The sequence below is a fragment of the Antennarius striatus genome, chromosome 1 (genome assembly GCF_040054535.1).
Source record: "Antennarius striatus isolate MH-2024 chromosome 1, ASM4005453v1, whole genome shotgun sequence".
Classification (NCBI taxonomy): domain Eukaryota; kingdom Metazoa; phylum Chordata; class Actinopteri; order Lophiiformes; family Antennariidae; genus Antennarius; species Antennarius striatus.
The window spans coordinates 30,457,437-30,478,779 of record NC_090776.1 but is presented as its reverse complement, the minus strand read 5'-3'; the positions used below and the strand labels follow the sequence as shown (position 1 = coordinate 30,478,779).

At 40.0% G+C, this 21,343-nt stretch overlaps 1 protein-coding gene across 2 annotated transcripts in view; it reads right to left on the bottom strand.

Moving 5' to 3' along the window:
• Positions 1 to 21,343, bottom strand: part of ush2a (Usher syndrome 2A (autosomal recessive, mild)) — a 178,818-nt gene that overhangs the window by 119,395 nt on the left and 38,080 nt on the right. For both annotated transcript variants that reach the window (XM_068316566.1, XM_068316556.1), the window contains 14 exons: positions 18,918 to 19,201; positions 17,825 to 18,050; positions 17,519 to 17,656; positions 15,718 to 15,898; positions 12,287 to 12,450; positions 11,600 to 11,758; positions 11,231 to 11,459; positions 10,758 to 10,881; positions 10,406 to 10,553; positions 9,986 to 10,261; positions 8,810 to 8,985; positions 8,437 to 8,584; positions 3,828 to 3,934; positions 2,894 to 3,017 (listed from right to left, as the gene is read on the bottom strand). In XM_068316566.1, the coding sequence (XP_068172667.1) occupies positions 2,894 to 3,017; positions 3,828 to 3,934; positions 8,437 to 8,584; positions 8,810 to 8,985; positions 9,986 to 10,261; positions 10,406 to 10,553; positions 10,758 to 10,881; positions 11,231 to 11,459; positions 11,600 to 11,758; positions 12,287 to 12,450; positions 15,718 to 15,898; positions 17,519 to 17,656; positions 17,825 to 18,050; positions 18,918 to 19,201 (2,484 nt within the window). The remainder of the gene's footprint in view (positions 1 to 2,893; positions 3,018 to 3,827; positions 3,935 to 8,436; positions 8,585 to 8,809; positions 8,986 to 9,985; positions 10,262 to 10,405; positions 10,554 to 10,757; positions 10,882 to 11,230; positions 11,460 to 11,599; positions 11,759 to 12,286; positions 12,451 to 15,717; positions 15,899 to 17,518; positions 17,657 to 17,824; positions 18,051 to 18,917; positions 19,202 to 21,343) is intronic.

The window sequence follows — 21,343 nt, the reverse complement described above, 5'->3', positions numbered from 1 at the left end:
TTAATCTTAAACTGCATCATACAAAATATTGGTCTTGCTCAAAAATGTGCCTGTAATTCAATTGCTGAAGAACTAGAGAACCCCCCAGTAAGGATCTAAATGAACAAATTATGGAAACAACATATTATTAATATTTCTACAATGTTGCATAATATTAATGGAGAAAAACAATGTTCTGCTTTTCCACAACGCTCCCGCTGGAAATACAAAGAAAAAACATCATGCTTTCTTTCTTTCTTTCTTTTTAAAAAAAAAAGTTTTGGGGGGGGGGCACGGTGGCACAGTGAGTAGCCCTGTCGCCGCACAATAAGGCGGGTCCCGGTTCGAGTCCCGCCCTGTGCGGAGAACCCCCCTGTCTGCATGGGTTCTCTCTGGGTTCTCTGGCTTCCTCCCAACTCTAAAAATATGCAATTCAGGTGAATTGGACGTTCCAAATTGCCGGTAGGAGTGAGTGAGTGTGTGTTTGTGTGTCTCTGTGTAGCTCTGCAATGCACTGGCATCGCACCCGGAGTGTCCCCCCCCTTACACCCTATGCCAGCCGGGATAGGCTGCAGCTCCCCTTGACCTACAAGCGGATGAAGCGGGTAGGAGAATGAATGAGTGAATAAAGTTTTTGGTGTTCTTTCATACAAAAATGGCCCAGATTTAATATTTTTTCTAGACTCAAAAGCAAAAACAAATGTGCTCTTTTCTGAATGAAATATGGAATACTGAAATATGAAGCTGATCAGAAAGACTACACAAACATTTGCCTCATAACATTTTTTACAGTTGTCATTGTCAGAGTTACTAGACTTTCACAAGACAAACGATTGACGAGTCTCTCCTCTGTGATCAATTGACTCTCGAGGGGGCATTACACTGCATTACATTCATAATCCAATTTGGCTTTGATTTGTTCGCTGTTCCATGGTCTTCGATGGGAATAATTGTCTGTAGATGATGCTATTAGTATTGATGGTTGTAAGAGGGCGATGGTTTGAGGACTGCCGACACATTCATAGTCCAGAATAGATCCGGTCTGAAAGTTATTGTCTGATCCATTACCCTTTACGGAGGAGAGGAACCCATCAATAATAGCAAAAATAATCATTTATTTACTGACAGTATTCAGATACATTCATTTATATTTGTACTGAAGGTGCATAGATAAGATAAAAACACAGATCTCACAGAAAAATTGATTTTAAAAAATCACGAGTATAGATTGTAAGAAGCGTGAGATGAAAGACATCGGTAGTATTTTCTTACCCTATGACAAGAAATTGTTTTTACTGATTTGCACACAGACTGATTACCTCCAAATTAATACATAGGAAAAGACAGTGGAAATCTTAACATTAATAGACTGAGAAGCAAAATTGAAACTTCACTGGAAAATGCACACACTATGAGATTATAAAATAATGAAGGACACACTGCTAGGAAGCAGATTCAAACACATGAAGTCTTAATGTTGGTGAAGTAATAATGTTTTCCTTTTAGGAAAGTGCTAAAGGAAAACAAGTCTGGATGAGCAAATATTTGGGGAGATGTGATTAAATGGGTTGTGTAGATTATTCATAAATCTGCTAACAACTGGTTACCAGTATTGAAAAATAAATCAATAACTGCAAGTACATTGGGTGATTTAAGATCGAACAAGGCTTAATTTCACCAAATAAACGTAGTTGAATCCATCAAGGAACAGATTTCTCTTCATATGTCAGATCAGTCTGTACAAACTCTGAAACTGCAGAGCAAGTTATTGTTTTAAAAGAAATACTCCAAAATAAGAATAATAATAATTACAATTAAAAAAAAAAATAAAGAAGAATTTTTCTTTAGGTGGTGTACCTCTGAAAAAATCTTTTCCTCTCTCCTAATTTATATAAGTCTCGAAGGTCCTTTTCATAATCGTACAGTTAAGGTGACACAGTATGGTGTCCAGCCATGATCGCTGGACGCTGAATGGGGCTACACTACAGCTATAGCCGAAATACTGGTGAATAGCAGTTAGTAATTGCTGTGATGAAATTTAGCCACCACTGAAACGTACATTTTTAACATAATTTACAAGTTGCCCCTTTGATGACCAGCCGAATATTATGGATATTGTTCTAATCCCTACGTAGAGGACATGCTCAAATAGTATTTTGAGATTGAAATACTGTATAAGCTCCTAATAATTCTGATATTAACTTTAACGTAAACCTCAAGGTATTTTGATATTTCTAGATGCAACAGTATTATTTAACTAACACAGAGCTTTTTCAGTTGATGTGGACACATATCAATTAATCAGGTTCAAGTATACTTTAAACGTAAACAGATTTTTATATTTTAAACACACAACATGACTTATTTTAATTATTTAAAAAGCCCACAAAGACACACACACACACATACACATGCATGCACACACACACACACACACACACACACACACACACGCACACACACACACATACATCCACACAAAAACTATTATTGGTGAAATAAGGGTTGTGCAGGACAGTGAAATAATCTCAAGTGGCATCAAAGAGCTTTGCTTGCTCAAATCCCACTGATTAGTATCAGCAGTCATTAATTATGTGCGTCAGACTGGGTGATGTTCTCAGATGAAGCAGAACATGTTTGTCTGTGCAGCTCAACCCACTAATGATGCTGGTAAACAGAAAGATAATTGTCCTTTAAGATGACTGGGGAAGTCATTCTAAAGGAGTGTCACTGGTAGACTGAGAGAAGGCACTGGAGTTACTGAACAACACAAATGTTACACCAATAAACAGATAAGTATTTATGCGTGTACATACACTGTTATAAGGCACTGTTATATAGCAATGCACAAAGACATGCTGGTTACTCCCTGATTTACTGAGACATCCATATGCACCAAAACCCGCTTTCTTACCGGTGAAGTCTGTATTGATTGGAATGGTGTCACTGGGAAACTGATGGTAACCGTTTCCTGAAAATCTGGTTCCTCTGACCACTGGAAGTTTTGGGTCAGAGAAAGAGACATCTGTTCTTTCCACCTGGAAATAATGATAACAATATTATATTAAAAGTATTTTAATTGAAATAATTTTTGTAAACATTTACATTAATGCAGTTAATCAAAATAAAAGGCATTGATCATTCATTCATTCATGTCATTCCGGTCATGCTGTCACTATTACTTGTGAGAAGATGTTGGGGTAAACAGGTGTACCCTTTATCTTGCTAATTATCTTACTCAGTCCAGACATCTAACTTACAGAAAACTTCGGAAGCACAAAACACAACAATGGCCCGGAGTTCAACTTTGGAGCAAAACACAAAGGAAAGCAATAAAATATGACGTAAAAAATGATCAACTTTTAAGAAAAAGATTTCAGTCATCAATTTTAGAAAGAATTCATACTGACAGTCAGTAGGACACGTTCTCTGTTTGAACTCTAATTATATTACCTTTGTACTACATTCAATGGCGCATTTATTAAAGAAGGATTTTCAAATTATTGCTTTTTGTTTTTGTTGGCAATTATGTAACGCTACATTTTTTTGGAAATGGGTTTTATGAAGAGTAAAAGGAAAACCAGTCGAATGACTTTTTCATAGAATATTGGGAACCTGCATACAGCATTGCTGCATTTCCTCCATTCTGTGATGAAAAACAGCCATAGTAAAATCACAGGTAGTCACTATAGTCGCTGCTCTTCAGTGTCGTCTCAGAACGAATGCATACGTTGAAGACACCTTCAAACTGAGAGTCCTTTCAAGAAATACAAATGCCTGCTATGCTATAATCAGTCAAAGAAAGTCAAGCATAGAAAGCACATTTGTAGCCAAGGGTAGTTACAGACCTGATAGAGTGGGTGTGGCCCATTGAGTTGGCTTGGGGGGTCCCAGTCCACTTTAATGGTAGTTTCGTTGACCGGATGTAACCGAGGAGGACACAGTCCTGTTGGAGCTGAGCAGAGACGGGTAGGAAACCAGTGACTTAATGTCAAGTAAAAACTTTTCACATTTCACTTGGATTTGTGAGCGTTGTTCCTTACACCTTGATTGTTAAATTTTGGGATGTGTGTGATAACATGACTAGTCACGCAAACATTGTTTTCCTTCAGCACTGGAGGCTCCAAACGGATCCAGCAGGTGTCACATTTGTGGCGAAAGCGTAAGACAGGTATTTAGGAGGAACAAAAACTTTGCTTTGGTTGTTTGGAGATTTGTTTGACGCTGATTATGGCCTTTTGAATGTTGCATGTTTCAATCTGAAATGCAACCACAAAAAACAAGCTAACAATGTTCACACCTAATGTACTTCAGTGGTTGTAATCCGCTAATAAAGTCATGGGCATGATGTTTTGATTTTAACGAGTAGAAACATGGCTTTAGTTCATTTCTATCACACATATGATACGTCTAGAACAGACAAACCATTTTCACTTAACAGAGGGTCAATATAATTTCCTACTTTCACTTTAGATGTTAAATTAAATGTCCCTCTGAAACGCACTGGAAGCTACAGGAGTCACAGCTTCAGCACGCATATAAATAAATCAACCAAGAGATTGGCTCATATGGTGAGAGGAGATATAGAAGAATGGAGAGAGAGAAATATAACAGGTGATGGACTGCTGTGGAGATGGGAAAGATGTGTGCACATTAAGTGTCATTACATTGTGCGTTTCTGTGTCTGTGTGTGTGTGTGTGTGTGTGTGTGTGTGTGCGTGTTTCAGCAAAGGTCTAAATGGTCTTTGGTAGGAGTAAATTAGCTTTCAGTGACACCGTGACAGGCATGCGTCTTTAGTGTGAGTTCTAAAGGAGCTCTTAAAAGGGAAGTGGACAGCTTGTCTTAGGCGGCTCATCTTGCCACATCAAACCATAAATTACCACAGATCGATAGTTTACCAGTCTATTGAAATTGAGCTATGCTGACATTTAGAACATTGACTAAGCCACACAGACATACCCCCCACACAAGCACACACCTTCTTTTAAACACATCATTTCTTTTTTTTGTTATGACAAAATCCACAAAGCGTGTGTTTGTGTATCAGTGACAGATCGATCGGTCCAGAGGTAGATGACAATGCAACACCTGTGATGGCCTGACCTGTCCCATCCCATTGGCAATAAGTGGGGTACACCCTGGACGAGATGCCTGTTGATCGCAGGGCACCACATTGACAATCACTCAGACACACACTCATAACGTACAAACTGTGACCATCACGAGGCCTTGTGCACAGAAAGGAAGTCCACTCAGACCCTGCTTGATGTGAAGTAGTAGTGCTACCCAATGCACCATTGTGCTGCACACAATAAACAAAAAAATTAGTATTATTTTCGCATGATTTTTGTTATCATCACTTTTATTACAGAAATAATTACTGTACTTTAATTTTAAGATTGCACAACAAATATGTAATTTGTAGTTTAACTAGTACAACTGTAAAATATCATATGTGTCCTGTCATACATCAACACGGTTTTAACATCGAATAGAACAAAAATGAAAAATAAATCAGAGGCAAAAAAATAAAATAAAAATTAAAAAAAACATTAATCAGAGATTTCCTCCCTGCTGATTCATTAACCCGCATTCTTTCTGTCTCCTTTATCACTCTCGTATATTTTATCGACTTGCTAATTCACTGAAATTGTAAGACTGTTCTCAACACCATGACACCTTCAGTTTGACAAAAGCCACTTGCTTCATCACACAAGTGACTCAAACACACACGCCCACACACACACACAGACGCACACACACAACAACGCGTAGAAGGTTAACAGTCCACCAGAAAGGTTAATTTTAGCTGCCGACATGGTAATGAAGCAGCTAAATCATAGGCCAACTCCCAGGAGCATATTGTGCATGTGTGTGTGTTTTCTGTTTTTACAGCGACTGACATGTCTTAACAGGCTCTTAGCGTACAGTTACAGCCGGCGCACAAGCACACCACTTATTGACATGGCGATCCCTGGCCATGCATTTTTCTCTCCTCAGGAAGGGCCTCAGGCCAATTATGCATAAATCAATAGACTTCCTGTTCTGTTGAGTGGTGTTACAGTGTGGGTGTGTATGTGTGGACGCCTCTCTGTGCATGTCTTGTAGAACAAGACTTTATGGATGTAGGATACATAAAACATCACCATCAGCCTCTGATTAGCCACTCACTTTGCGTCATGATGGATAACTTTGTGGAGAGACACACACGTTGAAACAATTGTGAATGCATCCACACACATGGACAGAGAGCTCGTTCCTTCTGTCATTACGTCTGTCTCAGTGTGTGCGCTAATGTTCAGTCGTGTGCTTTGGTGTAACTCCAGCGGTTTCACAGATGCTGCCTACGCACTTACAACAGCTGGTAGATGGCTCTAATGGCCCCACCTTATGTGTGGGAGATTTATTAGTTCATCAGTACCAAGCTTAAGTAACCCTTACAAGGAGAGCAACAAAGCTGAGGATCATTCACTTCAAATTCAGACTTAAATTCAGACGCTCCGCTAATTTTTTCCACATCATTTCACATCAAATGCCATTATACCAAAACCTTTTTGGACATATGTGTTGGGAAAAACAAGGTCAGGTTTTTTTTTTGCTTTAAATAATTGTGACAGTCCAAGGATTCAGGCAGTGGATTACTGGGAGCTCTACAAACTATAATTCAAGGAATTATATGATTATAGCCCTGAAACCATATGAATAACAGGTTGTGTTGAGAAACATGAAATAGTATTTGAGTGATTAAGTAACAAACAGAAGAAGGGAACCCCCCCTTCCTTATTTTTTTTCATGGTGGAGGATGATAATAATATGAAATATGTACAGAATGTTGAAATTATGATCATAGCAACTCAGTTGAATGTGTGCATTCCCTAAAGTAGTCGGTCAGATTAAGAACTCATATTGAGAAAGCAAGCTTCACTGTAAAAGTTGCTTTTTTCCTCTCCTAAAACTGACGTGATTGCAGATAGTGAGCAATAAAAAGGAAAATTTGGTATTTAAAAAATTAATAACGTAGAAATTTGTTAGTGAATAACTGTGAAAACAATTAGCGTTAGTAAATAACTAAATTAGCATTAAATATTCTACGTGGACTTTTTCAATCAAACAGACTACAAAGAGTGACATACGTAGGTATGGAGCCGCACAACCACATTGAACAGCACACACACAATGCAAATTTTTTGGAGATTAAAAAAGATCTGCCACACGGCATATGCCATTATCATTTCTTATAGTTGAAACAAGGGACATCTTTGCTGTTGGATGAAACAAAACGGTGGCAACAGATGTGCCTGTTAAAAATACATTCAAATAGTCAACTGGGTACAATAAGCCATATTGTATTGTACTGTATTACAGTCAAGAGAAGCCTTTGGAATCACTTGAAATAAACATTGTTGTTGTGTCAACAGATGCAACCATTAAAAATACATTTAAAAGTCCACTGATTAGAATAGGAAATATCATTCATCACAATAAACACAAGGAAGGACTTTTTGAGAATCGTACAACATTTAAATATTCACCATGTCAACAGATGTGGCTGTTTAGACCGCGTTTGTAAGCTCAAATCCCTGAGCAGCTATTTATAGATGAAAGTTTTTTTTCTCCTATTGTCTACTCACATAAAGGTATAAACAAAAGGAAAACAAAAGAGAAAAAAAACATAAAATGAGCAGCAAGACAAGAAACCCTGATAGAACAGATGGAGGCGTGTGTCTGAGGGTCAAGTGTGCGTGTGTGCAACATGTATATTGCAAAGTGATTCATGTTCTGCTGTGCTTCTTTCTGTGTGAGTGAAAGTGCCACGGTGCCATAGCAGTGAAGGATGAATCAAGTCAAAAAATGAGAAAGCAACAGATGGTCAGAACGAAAAAATACATTCAGACAAAAATACATTGAATAAATAGTCTGAGTATGTGTGTGTATTTATGTCATCCTGCACTGCTCAATTAGTGCTCATCTCAATCCCATGGACTTGTTCCTGAGTTATTAATCACAGCCATTCATTCTACGTCTATAACGGTTATAAATCTAAAGGATAGGGAGATGCTGTGTGTTATATTTCTGTAACTGTGTGTTTGATTCATGTCTAACAGAAAGTATTTTCTATGCCACGTTTTTTCCTCCTTATAATTAAGAGTAAATTGCTTTTAATGCGGCAGACCACCAATATTCCCTCAGGTCATCCCACACTGTGACAATCCGTGAAGCATGTAACCATCCACAAAGTGATGCTCCCAGACCACTACACCCTCCTTCTGAGCACATTTCTAGTTTTTGATGGGGACTTTGTCACTGCAGCTTTTTTTTGCAAACTAGTAAAATTGGTAGGAGGAATTATCTCATATAGAATAACAGAGACGGAAGCATTTCATGCTCTGTTGTGGAAATTGATTTGCTGGGCAATAGCCTGCAACTACGTGTGTTTGTAGGTCATTTTGCTTCACCTGCTGGGAGAGATTGTCCTGTACTTGGTAGACTGGTGATGCAGCCTGTGTTTGTACAGACTGTAACACTGAAGGTATACACCTGGTAAGGCTTCAATCCCTGCACTAAATAAACAGGCTGTGATGAGGGCTCCATCCTATGGAGGACCTAAAAAATAGAAACAAAAGAGGACACCAAAGTTTACACAACTGAGGGAAGTAGGTTACAACAGAAAATTGAGACACAATGAATAATGAAACCAAGTTGAATGGTCTCACTTCTAGATTTTCTAGCATGACTTTCAGCCACTGAAGTAATTTCCACTGAAGTTCTTGTCCAAAGACCTTCGTTGCCTATCATGTAAATGTGCATGTGTGAGAATGTCCGTCTTACCTGACTGACAACAGGTGGAGCGTAAGAACTGTTGGACTGTTTGGTGAGCAGGTTGACACGATAGTCTTTGACCGGTCCTCTGGTGACGACCCCTTGGCCTTCTGTGGTGCTCCATGTGACTCTGACACTGTTTGATGAAACTGCAGATACTTGTGGAGCGGCAATAAATTCTGGAGCTGGAAACATGAGTATGAACGCACGCACACGCACACACACGCACACGCACGCACACGCACACACACACACACACAAATCAGTCGCACAAAACTAATGTTTACAACAGTATATGTGTATATAAAAATAGATTATTTCAAAATAAAATGCACATTTAAGCTCAGATACGTTTATTAAATAAAAATGTGTGTATTACTGTAAAATGAACGTATTTATTTTTTCTGTATTTCTGTGGTTATGAGAGTCACTATTACATGTCAGATTAGAGGGAATGACTCTTTTATTCTGCTCTTGATGGCGTCTCGGTGTGAAATGCACTGTGAAATGCAATTTCTTTGCCGACATACCCACAGTCACATTGTAACACAGCACTTGAACACACACAAACACTGATGCTCTCCACTTTTAAAGCGGTGTTATCATATGCTTGTTATCCAGACACATAGCTTGGAGTGACGTTTAAGGCAATCGTTTAGTCATAATGAGCCATATCATCCATTTGAAATTCAAATATGATAATGAGTTTTCCCTTCCCATGCTTAAATGTTATGCTTTCCTCTTTTCCATCTTCCTCTCTCTTCATTCATTGATATACAGAAATGTGGTTTTTTATTTCAGTCAACAGCAAAGTAACATATTTAGACTAAATTCCCACTTGTTCAAACTATGACAAAAATGTCACAACTTTCTTTTATTAAAGTAAGTTATGGTCCCTTATTTTAATTATTATCACTTCTGTGGGTTATCTTACTTTAAATTTTAAAGAGCAATGCATCATTGTTGAATGGGAGCAAAGATGTAGCACAGTGTTCTCATGAAGCCAGTATCTAATGTCCATCACTGGAGCTCAGTTTCCATGCTGAACCAAACAATTAGCTATGATACACATATATGAGACACAAATAGATGCAAACAAACATTGTTCATTCTAAACATGATCTCATCGTATTCAAAAAAAGTAGTTTCTGTGTGGTGTTAAAGAAAGTATTTATTTATACAGACCTCCCTCCATGGTGCGTGCAGTGATCCACCCTGATGTGACACTTCCTGCTACATTGCTGCTCACAACTCTCAAGTGGTAGGTGGAATATGCCTGCAGACCTTCTACAACAGCACTGTTCTCAGGATGTGACACTGCACTCCCATTGGTTAGATGTACTTTTGAAGATACACTTGTATCCGACAAACCAGAGCTAGAGAACACCTTCTTCTCAATAGCTGAACTGTTGTGTGATTCCACAGGTCCACGTAGAAAGAGCTCATAGCTTGTAATAATACCTGCACAGAAAGCAAAATAGTTCAGAGGGGGAGAATTACAGTTTACATTAAGTTTTGTTCTGTATTTGTTTGTGTAATTTATGGAAGTTCAGTCCATCGCATTTCCTGAGCTGCAGACAAGACAATAACTAAATGTGGTCCTACCATTCGGTTGACTTGGGGGCTTCCAGATAACATGAAGTGCATGTGGCCCTGTAGCAGTAGCTTTGGGAGGGGGCTGGTTTTGTGGGGGAGCGGAGCCAGTAAGAAGAGACACTGGTGGGGTAGAAGTGCAACCCCCAGAGGTGCATGCCTGTACACAATATTACCCTTTTAATGCATTTCACTCAAGCTGTACATTCTACAACATTCTAACTTTATATTCTATATTATTTTAGAATACAGTTGAATCAAATTATTGTACATCGATATATTTATTTTCTTATTGGGAATGAGAATAATTTCTCTTAAGTTGGGCTATATTTTAGAAAGAGACACATGCACCACAATGACATACCTCCAGTTTTACAGTATATGGAGTGAATGGCTTTAAACCACTTGCTACAGCCTCTGTGGACAAGCCTGTATAGTGAATGACGGCCTCTGCTCCACTCAATGACTCTGTAGAGGATAAGACAAACCTGTTGGGGACAAAAAATATGACAATCCTCTTCTTTTTTCTAGTTTTCTCTGCAATGCTACAAACATGGTCGGGTGATTCATGATTTTCTACTCTTTGTACATTACAGTTGGTTAACTGAATCTTTCTCCTTAGTTGAATCTTTCTTTAGATTGTCTTGATGTGCAGTATATGTCCTGTTAAAATGATAAAATATCTTTGCAGTTGCAGTTGTTGTCAACTGTCAGTAATGTCAGGTTACCTTGTGTGAAGAGTTTCAGAATTCGGAAAATACATCATTACAGCCAGGTTTGCTTCAATCAACACATTAATAACAACAACGCTAGGGAAGTGAGTCTCATTCAACTTACCTTTCCACTGGACCAGTATCATTTTGTGGTGTGCTCCAGTTGAAGCTAGCAGAGGTTGGACTTGGTCGACCAATGAGGTTTAAATGGAGCTGTTCTGCTGCAGGTGGAGCCCCTAAGGTTTGGTACAAGGCTGACGCACTTGTTGTTGCACCAGCCACATTGGCAGTTACCAGCCAGTAAGAGTAGTTGGTGTAAGGAGACAACCCAGTGTCTTCAAATGATTCTGGACCTTAGAAAATGAGGGAAGGAATAAGGAAGGTAGTGAACTATTTAGAGTAGTGGAGAAAAAGTCTTGGGCAAACAGTGCATAGTGTGCATTTTAAGCTATAAGGAGGTCAGTAATGTTTGCAAACCTGTATAGATACGTACTGAAAGGATATTGACTTTGAAAGTTATGCACTGATTGTCCGTTCCTGATGAGTGTATAGTTGAGTCTGTTTGAGTTTGGGGAGTCCGGTGGATGCCATGAGAGATAAATGGAAGAATAGTTGAGTGCTAAACCTACTGGTACAGGTTGTTGGAAGGGTGCTGCAAAGAGACAGAAGCAGTTTAGAACCAAGAATAGTACAAATATAAAAAGTAGGAACAACCTCTGAACACAAGAGCTGTACAAAGAAAAGCACTTTCCATTTTCTGCATTGATTGTGTTGTAATTACATTGTTAGCAGTTGGTGAAAATAGTATTGTTGCTTAACTAATTTCTCATGGATATTCTAAGGAATAATCCATAAGTACGCAAATGTACAGTTTTGCAGAAACATGGATAGGGACATAGCAAACAAATAGCCTCTAATCCACCAAGTAAAGATCAGTGATTGAGAGGGACAGCGTGCATTTTTTCATTTTAAAAAGCATGTTTATTCACAAAAAACAAATTACAAAATGATCAAATCCATGTGAAATTCACATCCAAGAACAATTAATAGTAGCAGAATACATTAACAAAGTAAACAAAATACTATTGTAATCATACAATATGGTTTCTTTAATTTTGCTTTTGTGAAGTATGAATCAATCGAAAATTGGTTTGCTGGACACTCTACACGTCAAACATACCTTTACTACAGCCTAAGTGACTGGTAGGGTCAAAATGACTTGCTCCATGTTGACAGACGTCACATTTAACTCCAGTTACAAGCAGTTTGCATCCACAGACCCCCGAGTCTGGATGGCATGAGCCATTGACACTCCCCATTGGATCACAGTCACAGGGTTGGCATCTTGGAAAGGGAATAAACAAAACAAACAAGAAAAAGAGAAAATATCCATATATTTAATTTGTGCCTTTAACTAGCTGCTCTAAAACATCAAAATCAGTTATACTTTGTAGATAGCACTCGCGGGTCGCAGAGTGCTGGAACTATCCCATCCGACTGGGAGCGTGAAGCAAAGGACACTCCGGGTGCGACGCCAGTGCACCGGGGGGCCACACGGATATGGAGACAAACACACATGCACACACTCCCACCTACGGTCCATTTGGGACAGCGCTACCCACTACGCCACTGTGCCGACCTGCAGGTAACGAATCAAACAAGGCAGCCAGAGACTTCAACATCCTGCCACACCCCTCAACTCATTTTCCAAAGGTGAAGGTCATCCTCACATGTTTGTGCCTCTGGCTTCCTGAAAATGTTGCTTTTTGTTTTGTAATTATATCTCATCAGGTTTCAGAGATGTGTGCCTAGGTATTAAAGTGAAAATTTGACCTTGACCTAGTTTTCAAGGCCAAGGTTGTGATCTAATTTTCACCCCCTTGCCCCCCTGAATATAACGCCTTTTGTTTCCTCTTTCTATTTTATACGGTTCCTGAGATATGTGCAAAAAAGTGTACAAAACAGGTCAAGTTCCTTAAGGTTTGATGGAGATTGTTTGTGCACAACAATGTCCAGATCTTTCCACAGATGCTCCATTGGATTGAGGTCTGGACTTTGGCCATTCTAACACCTTCATATGGTTAGTTTTAAACCATTCCATTGTAGATTTGGCTTTATGTTTAGGATCATTGACACATGTTATGGGAGGAAATAGAGGTGATGAAGAAGTGATGAGTAAGTACAGCATCTGGAAAGGGGACTTGGGGCAGATGTTGGTAGACTTTGCAAAAGGGATGGACATCGCTATAGTGAAACCTTTTTCCAGAAGAGGCAGGAACATTTGGTCACCTGCAAAAGCGCAGGTAGAAGCACGCAGGTGGATTACATTTTGTGGATGTGAACTCCACACACACCTCTCCTGGAGGCGGCTGTGGAGTTTTTGACCACATTGTTCAACAGAATCGGAGCATGAGAGAAGATACCCAAGGAATGGAGGAAGTGTGTACTTGTGTCCACAGATGCATTACTGTTTTATGTCCACACTTCATTCATTCATTCATTCAGGATGGAGCTACCAGTCTCCAAAATAAAAGGTGGATATCCAAATTAGAAGGTGGATGGATGTCATGAGGGAAGACATGAGGGCAGTTGGTGTGAGAGAGGAAGATGCAGAAGGTAGACTGACATGAAACAGGATGACGCACTGTGGCGACCGCGACAAGCCGAAAGGAAAGGAACAAGTGTTCACGGTTTCCTTGTGTCTGTTCCTTCCAGAATCAAGCCCAACACAGGGGAGATAACAAAACTAAATTTGCCACATGAATGAATTTAAGTATGGCTGGTCGTTTTTTCACTCTTGCTTCATACGTGGTCAATGCTCGAGGAAATACAGCACTTGCTAATAGTTGCCGTACGTGAGGGTTATTAAAGATGAACATGAAATACTGAAAGATAATGCATGAGTGTGAAAAAGAGAACGTGAACTTGCAGCTGTGTTTGAAAGGTGTTCATGTTGCAAACTGTATGGAACCTTCATTCCCTTCAGAAAATGTGTCAAAATACGTGTGTATTGGTGTGTGTGTGTGTGTGTGTGTGTGTGTGTGTGTGTGTGTGTGTGTGTGTGTGTGTGTGTGTGTGTGTGTGTGTGTGTGTGTGTGTGTGTGTGTCTAGAACACCAGTGTGGTGCTACTCTCACTGGGGCTGGGCCATGGGTGATCATCCGGCCAGCCACCTCACACCTTTCCACATAGTCACAGTCTCTCTCTCACACACACACACACACACACACACACACACACACACACACACACACACACACACACACACACACACACACACACACACACACACACACACACACACACACACACACACACACACACACACACACACACACACACACACACACACACACACACACACACACACACACACACACATTGCTACACCTTCCTTACTGCTCTGTGAAAACCCACAGCTTCTCAAAGACCCACAGATCTGTCCTGTCAACTGGTGCTCACACTTACAATGCTCAGACTACAACACTGAAAATCACAATTGCCATCGTGACACGACCTTCACTCCATACCTAAGGAGAAAGAAAAGTCATCTCCCTTTAAATCTGCCTCAAAGATTCAAGTCCAACTTTTTGCTCGAAATCTCATAATCTCATATTAACAAAGTTAGGAGGCATAGTTAGAGTGAAACTATATATAAATCAAATAACACTGAAAGACTGGTGAATTTCTGTGTTGAAAGAAGCTGAGCTTAATGTAATGCATGCTTTTTGTTTTTACTGTCTATTAATCAGTACCAAGGACAGAGAACACACTAGTCCAGTTTCACTTTCCCTGCACAAACCTCCTGTTACAAGAGAGGACCTTTCATTTCAACATGAGAAGAATCTCTAGACCCACTCTCTCTCACTTGTTTAGTATTTAAACAAATCACGCATATTCTGTTGCAAAAAAATGTAGAAATTCCATTAGTCCATGCATTTTGCTAACTCTCCAGTTGATCAAGATATCTACTAAGCATAACTGATGGCAAATATGAGATCCTTTTAAGAGATAACATTTGCTATGATTTTGCATAATATAAATAAATGAGAGTGAGTGAAACTGGTGACATGAGACATGGGGGGTCTACACACAAATATGTTGTAGATCTTCTGTAATTGTGTTTAAATTAAAGCCATAACCTGAACACTGGGGAACTCAGCCAGCAAATTCATTTACACACACACACACACGCACACACACACACACATACACACACACATACACACACACACACACACACGCAACACTAGTCCAACATTTCGTGGACCGTTGTGGACCATCTATCTATTACGATACCATGTAGTGAGGAGAATGGTGAATGTGCACCTTCATATAACTTGCACCATTATGGTGGTGTAGGTTAGAAGTGTATGTGTGCGTGTGCGTGTGCGTGTGTGTGTGTGTGTGTGTGTGTGAGAGAGAGACAGAGAGAGAGAGAGAGAGGTGGAGACACAACCAGCAAAGGTCAAAGCACCACTTACTGATGTAGATCATGCATCTGCCAACAGGCTGTAATCCATTAACATGTCTTTACAGAGGCGTGTTGGCTGATGTGTAGCTGTATAGTTGTGTGTCTGTGTGTGTGATTGACTGAAAGTGTACATGATACCTGCCCAAACCAGGGTTGAATCCAAAGAATGCATCCCGACACTGGTCACAGCGTCGTCCTCCCACTGAGGAATGGGTGCACACACACTGTCCAGTCTGGCTCTCACAACCCCACTGTGATGCTCCCATGGGATGGCAGTCACACTCTTCACAAGTACTCTTATCTGGAGAGAGGTAATAGCCTGGACACACATACACACAAAATAAAGGAAAAAGCTGGAGAGCACATAATATGAATGTTCTGAGCAATTCAGATGGCCAACACACAAACTAGTTCATACCTCTACCAACGTAGTGTCCAGAGAACACACAAGGGCAAACACTGCTAACATGTGTTGGATATTAGTATCAAGATGTCTTGTTCACTTTACCATATATCATAACTTTGAACATGCTGCAGGAACAGCATTTTGTAAGGAAGAAGAGCAACTAAAAATCAAAAATATGAAGACAGGAAAAATCCTGTTGGAGAAATGACAACATTTCACACTTCTGCAGACATTTGAGTGACAATATATTCTACACAATACATGTAGTACATATAGTATAAACTGGCATTTCACAATTTAACTCTAAATCTAACTAAAATCATCAATAGCCGTGATGAAATTCTGGTTTCATTCCGGGTGGAATGATGATCAGGCAGACAGACAGAGTGTATTCTTCATATTTTTTTTTTTTGCTTTTACCTTCTTTCGATTCTGCTTTTTTTCTCTATGACTTTATAATCCAATCAATTTTTTTTTAAATTTGTGACGACAAAACTGAAAGCAGTATTTGTTTTATTGAAGTTTATATTCTGAAAAATTCTTAGTTATTTTTCCCTGCATCCAAAATTATTCACGGATGTATTTGGACTCATGTATAAAGGATCTGTTTCCATAACTGTTTTGCATTTGTAGGTACAGAAAATTATGTGTTCTGGGAGTTTTGTTCATATATTACAGGATTCCATACAAACGTCCTCATACAGAAAACAGTCCGCCTTAACCCTGTGCAATTTTTATGTTCCTTTTAATAAGCATTATTAGGGGGTGTTGCTTAGGACATTCATTTCTAATGAAATTTAACACAAAGTCAGTGAGAGCATTAACGGTTCCATTAAGTAGGCCAGGTTCAAAAGTATAAATCAATTCAGTTCATTTTTCTCAAGGCTAACAGCTGCAAATAAATAAATCAGACAGTAGATTCTCGATGGCATGATAACAAAACCACGACCCAGTGGAGGAGGGAATTAAATTCAGTAAATGTGAAATTATGATATAAAAAAAGACAAATGTTGTTTAAAATTGATTCTGTGAGCATTTGTGAGATAATTATTATCCTCCAATGTCATCTGTGCCTCCTTAACATCCGTCCATCAATACATCCAATCACCAGTTGTGTTACAGTAAACCTGGTGATGCTCTTACTCCATTGCGGACACAACGCAGCATCCGTTACTTCTCGTCTCACACATACACTAAATACACTTATGAGGTGATGCCCACACAGAAACCAAAGTGACGTGAGAGGAAAGAGGCAAAATGCCCTCTTTTTAGTGCTGTTGTTGTGGCACAAAACAGGGCAATGGAGTGGATATCTGAGTGGATATCCGGCAGACACGCATTTGTGTGAGAAGGAACAAACACTGGAGGCTGGGAGTAACAACCACAGCTCTACACCATGTTCCTCTACCATCTGTCATCTTCTACCACTTCTGGCCTCATGTTTGTGTTTATTGTAGCATGGTTTATACTTCCTTTGAATTTGTGTGTCATTCATTAATCCAACTATCCACACAAGCATCTGTCCACACTCACCAGATCGGCAGTCGCTGCAGTCCTGTCCATAGCGTGTTGGGACACACACACACTGTCCTGTGGTGCTGTCACACACTGACCCCGTCACCGTCCCTCTGGGGTCACAGGTACAGGGTGTGCATCCACCGGACAACTCCTCTAACGGGACGCAACATTCGACAGATTTCATTATTTGAAATGTCACCAGCAACAAAAAAAAGTCTCTACAGAAGAAAATCCCCACAGTATAATTTAATTACCTTTGATAACAACATTTTAGTGCTAACTGAGGTAAGTAGGCGCTCTAAGCCGAATGTGTTCTCTTACTCTGGAGGTCTAAGCTCCTGTTGTAGTGGTTCTGGGCACAGTAGGTACACTGCGTGCCCTCCACGCCCTCACGACACGGGCACTGTCCGGTCCACATATCACACACACCCTCTGGCACGGTGCCATGGATGTCACACACACACGGCAAACAGCCGAGTGAGTTTCGCTGCTCCAAGGTGTGGTATCCAGGGCTACACATGTCACAGAGACGGCCTTCCACATGTTCCTGTACGATAAAGGTAGGACAGAAAGAGAAATGTGTAGCACAAAAAGGATGATAAATTCTATAGATTCCATAGATGTGAGTCAGATAAGGTGTCATCATGCCAATATAGTCACAACTACTAACGTCACCCCCAAAGACCGTTTAATGTAATCCATCTGTCTTTACCTGGTAGCTGTGGAACTGGGTTTGTCAACTTTTCTTCTGTCTGTCCCGTATTTCTTTTAAATGGGCCACATTATAAATGTTAAACGTTAATTCTTTTAGATTTGCTGGATTCTCTCCTTGCTAAAAATGTGTATTTCTTGCCCCGAGGAAGTCAATGTTTTCACTAACGTATCTTTGTTTGATTGCACAAAACAGTCTGGATGGATTGGCATGGACGTTGGCAAAACAGTTGGAAATATGCCAGGGACAACCCCCTTCTTTGTGGGTCTGAATGGAGGGGTGACATTTGCTGTTGAACATTACAAGTCAAGGATTTTTGATTTAATTAAAAAGGACTGTTTGGCCTTGGCTGAGGTACAGATGCCACTGACTGCTCCTCTGGGTTGGTATGTAAATTAACGCTTGCCTTTATTTTTACAATGTCTTGCCAATGCATCACCTGCAGCGCTGCACACGCGTCTTTATTTTACAAGAATGTAAAGTCTGTTGGCTGACCACCGGCTGCCAGTGGTTTTATCCCTTTTCAGCTTTTGGATCATTCATGCAAAAAAAAACCCCCACACATGACTGACATTTTAGTGAGGGGTGATGCTGTGTGTGTGTGTGTGTGTGTGTGTGTGTGTGTGTGTGTGTGTGTGTGTGTGTGTGTGTGTGTGTGTGTCTATGAACAAATACGTTCAGTATGTACAGTTCTTTACTTGCCTTGCACACACACTGTCCAGTGTGAGGATCGCAGTCTGTCCAGGGCAATGTCCCCTCTCTGGAACAGTTGCAGGGAGCACAGGACCCCTCCAGTCTTAAACCATATGAACCCCCTCTACATGAGTCACAGCGCCGCCCCCCCACACCGGGCTTACACTCACACTGACCCCCTTCAGGCTCGCAGAATGGGCTGAGGGAACCGAGGGGTTCACAGTCACATGGGACACAGCCGTCTGGGTGGGACACGTTCCAATAACCAAACTCACAGCCGTCACAAGACAGACCTGAAAAGAAGGTAAGACAGAGAGGAAGAGAGGAAAGGCTTTTAGAGAATGACAGAAATGATGACGACAAGTCAGAGAGGAACCGACAAAAAGAACCAGGTAGGCAACAGAAATAAGAAAAAACAAAAGAAAAACGTGAAATTATGCTTTCTTCTTCAAAAGCTAACATTTAGTCTATGTTTGCTGTGTGTGTGTGTGTGTGTGTGTGTGTGTGTGTGTGTGTGTGTGTGTGTGTGTGTGTGTGTGTGTGTGTGTGTGTGTGTCTCAGGGAGAGAGAAATGGTGGGTGAGTGTATAAAACTGCCATCATTAGGGCCAGGCCCTCTACATATGATGGATCACTCACCTCAGGCCAAACACTTAATTTCACTTGGTGAGAAAATAAAATAAATTAAGCAACTACAAGAAAAGAATAGAGAGAAAGAAAAAGAGATGGAGGGATGGAGAGATAGATGGAGGACTAAAAACCATTTTTTTAAACTTTGGGTATAAAAACAGGAAATGGTGTATTCTGCTCGAGAAATTCTTAGTAAGTAAAGAAAAGACATGATTTATTTTTGTTGCCAAATCAACATTTTAGAGCAATTTATTATTAATGTCATTATAAGTGACAGGTTTAAGAGGACTGTCTCGTAAAACACAACCAAAACATGGCAGAGGTAAAACAAAAACAGTTGAGCATGACCAGTTTTCAAATATTAGGATATATTTATTAATGTATGATTGGTGTTCTTTACTTATTCATTTGGTTCTCTGGCAGCTCAGAATTTTATTATATCTGTAATGCATATTATGTTTAATTTTAATATTTATTTTTTCTTGTTCTTGTCCGGTTTATAATCGTTGTATAATAACAACACCAAGGAAGCTACATGGGTACAGCAGCAATGCTGCGATATCAGGCTAGTTAAGCTATGATATGCGCTACGAGTGAGAAGGGCTTATTTGAATATGCCATACGTATTCCATGACAGGCAATCTGTCCCTAAATGGATGCCTGGGGGGCAACGCAGTCACCACAACCGTTTATGAGGGTGTGTGTGTGTGTGTGTGTGTGTGTGTGTGTGTGTGTATATCACAATGTAGATTCTGTAAATCTGTGTTACTGCACATGACCAAGGGTGCACATGTCTGCGTTTGAGTGTGTGTTCTACTCAGTGTGCGGCACACACCTGGCATTTCCCCTGGTCGGCTCACTTTAATGATTTTATAGATATGAATGTATTTCCCTCCACAGATCATATTTCATAATAGTGCAGTGAAGCTATGACTCCGAGCGCACATGGCTGCGTTGAGGTGCGTCTACATCCTTGGTGGCAAATGTGCAGGATGATAGAAGGATGCTTAAAATCTGAACTATGTGTGGAAAAAATTATAAAATAGATTAAGATTCACGTTCATTTGAAAAAACAGAAACCAAAGAAAAAACTGGGGTGGGAATGTTACCGTTTTAAATTCTTACTTCTTGCGCATTCGAGTAAGAAAACAATAAAAAGGAAATAAGAAAATTAGAGGATTAAAAAACGTTAGAAAATATTAGATCAGGACAGCAAGAGAGAATGGGGGAAGTTTGTGTAAAGTGTGTATATGTGTGTACACAAGCATATACAGTATGTGCACATTTTTGGGACAAGGCCCAGCCCCTTTATCAGTAGCCAGTTGGTTAACAGGCTCATGCATCACCATTTCAAACACTATTATGTACACACTGCACTCTGGCACCTTGTTATAATTGTGTGTGCTTCTGCATGTGTGTGTCTGTGTGCACACATTTCAGTTCTGGCCTTCTGAAGAAAGCCTGCTATTGCTCAACTCAAAGTATCAGCTTGGCGGTAATAAATTGCCATAATCAAATCTCATTCCTGGGAAATACCTGTGGGAGCAACCAAACAAACAGCGACAGACAAAAACTGAGGAGAGTCTTGTAAGGAGTGTGAAAAATACAAGGAGCTGCAGCAGTTTGTTTTAATCAACTTGGCATTGAATTAAAGAATTAAATACCAGCTAAGTCCTTGATGGCGCTCTCTCACACACACACACACACACACACACACACACACACACACACACACACACACACACACACACACACACACACACACACACACACACACACACACACACACACACACACACACACACA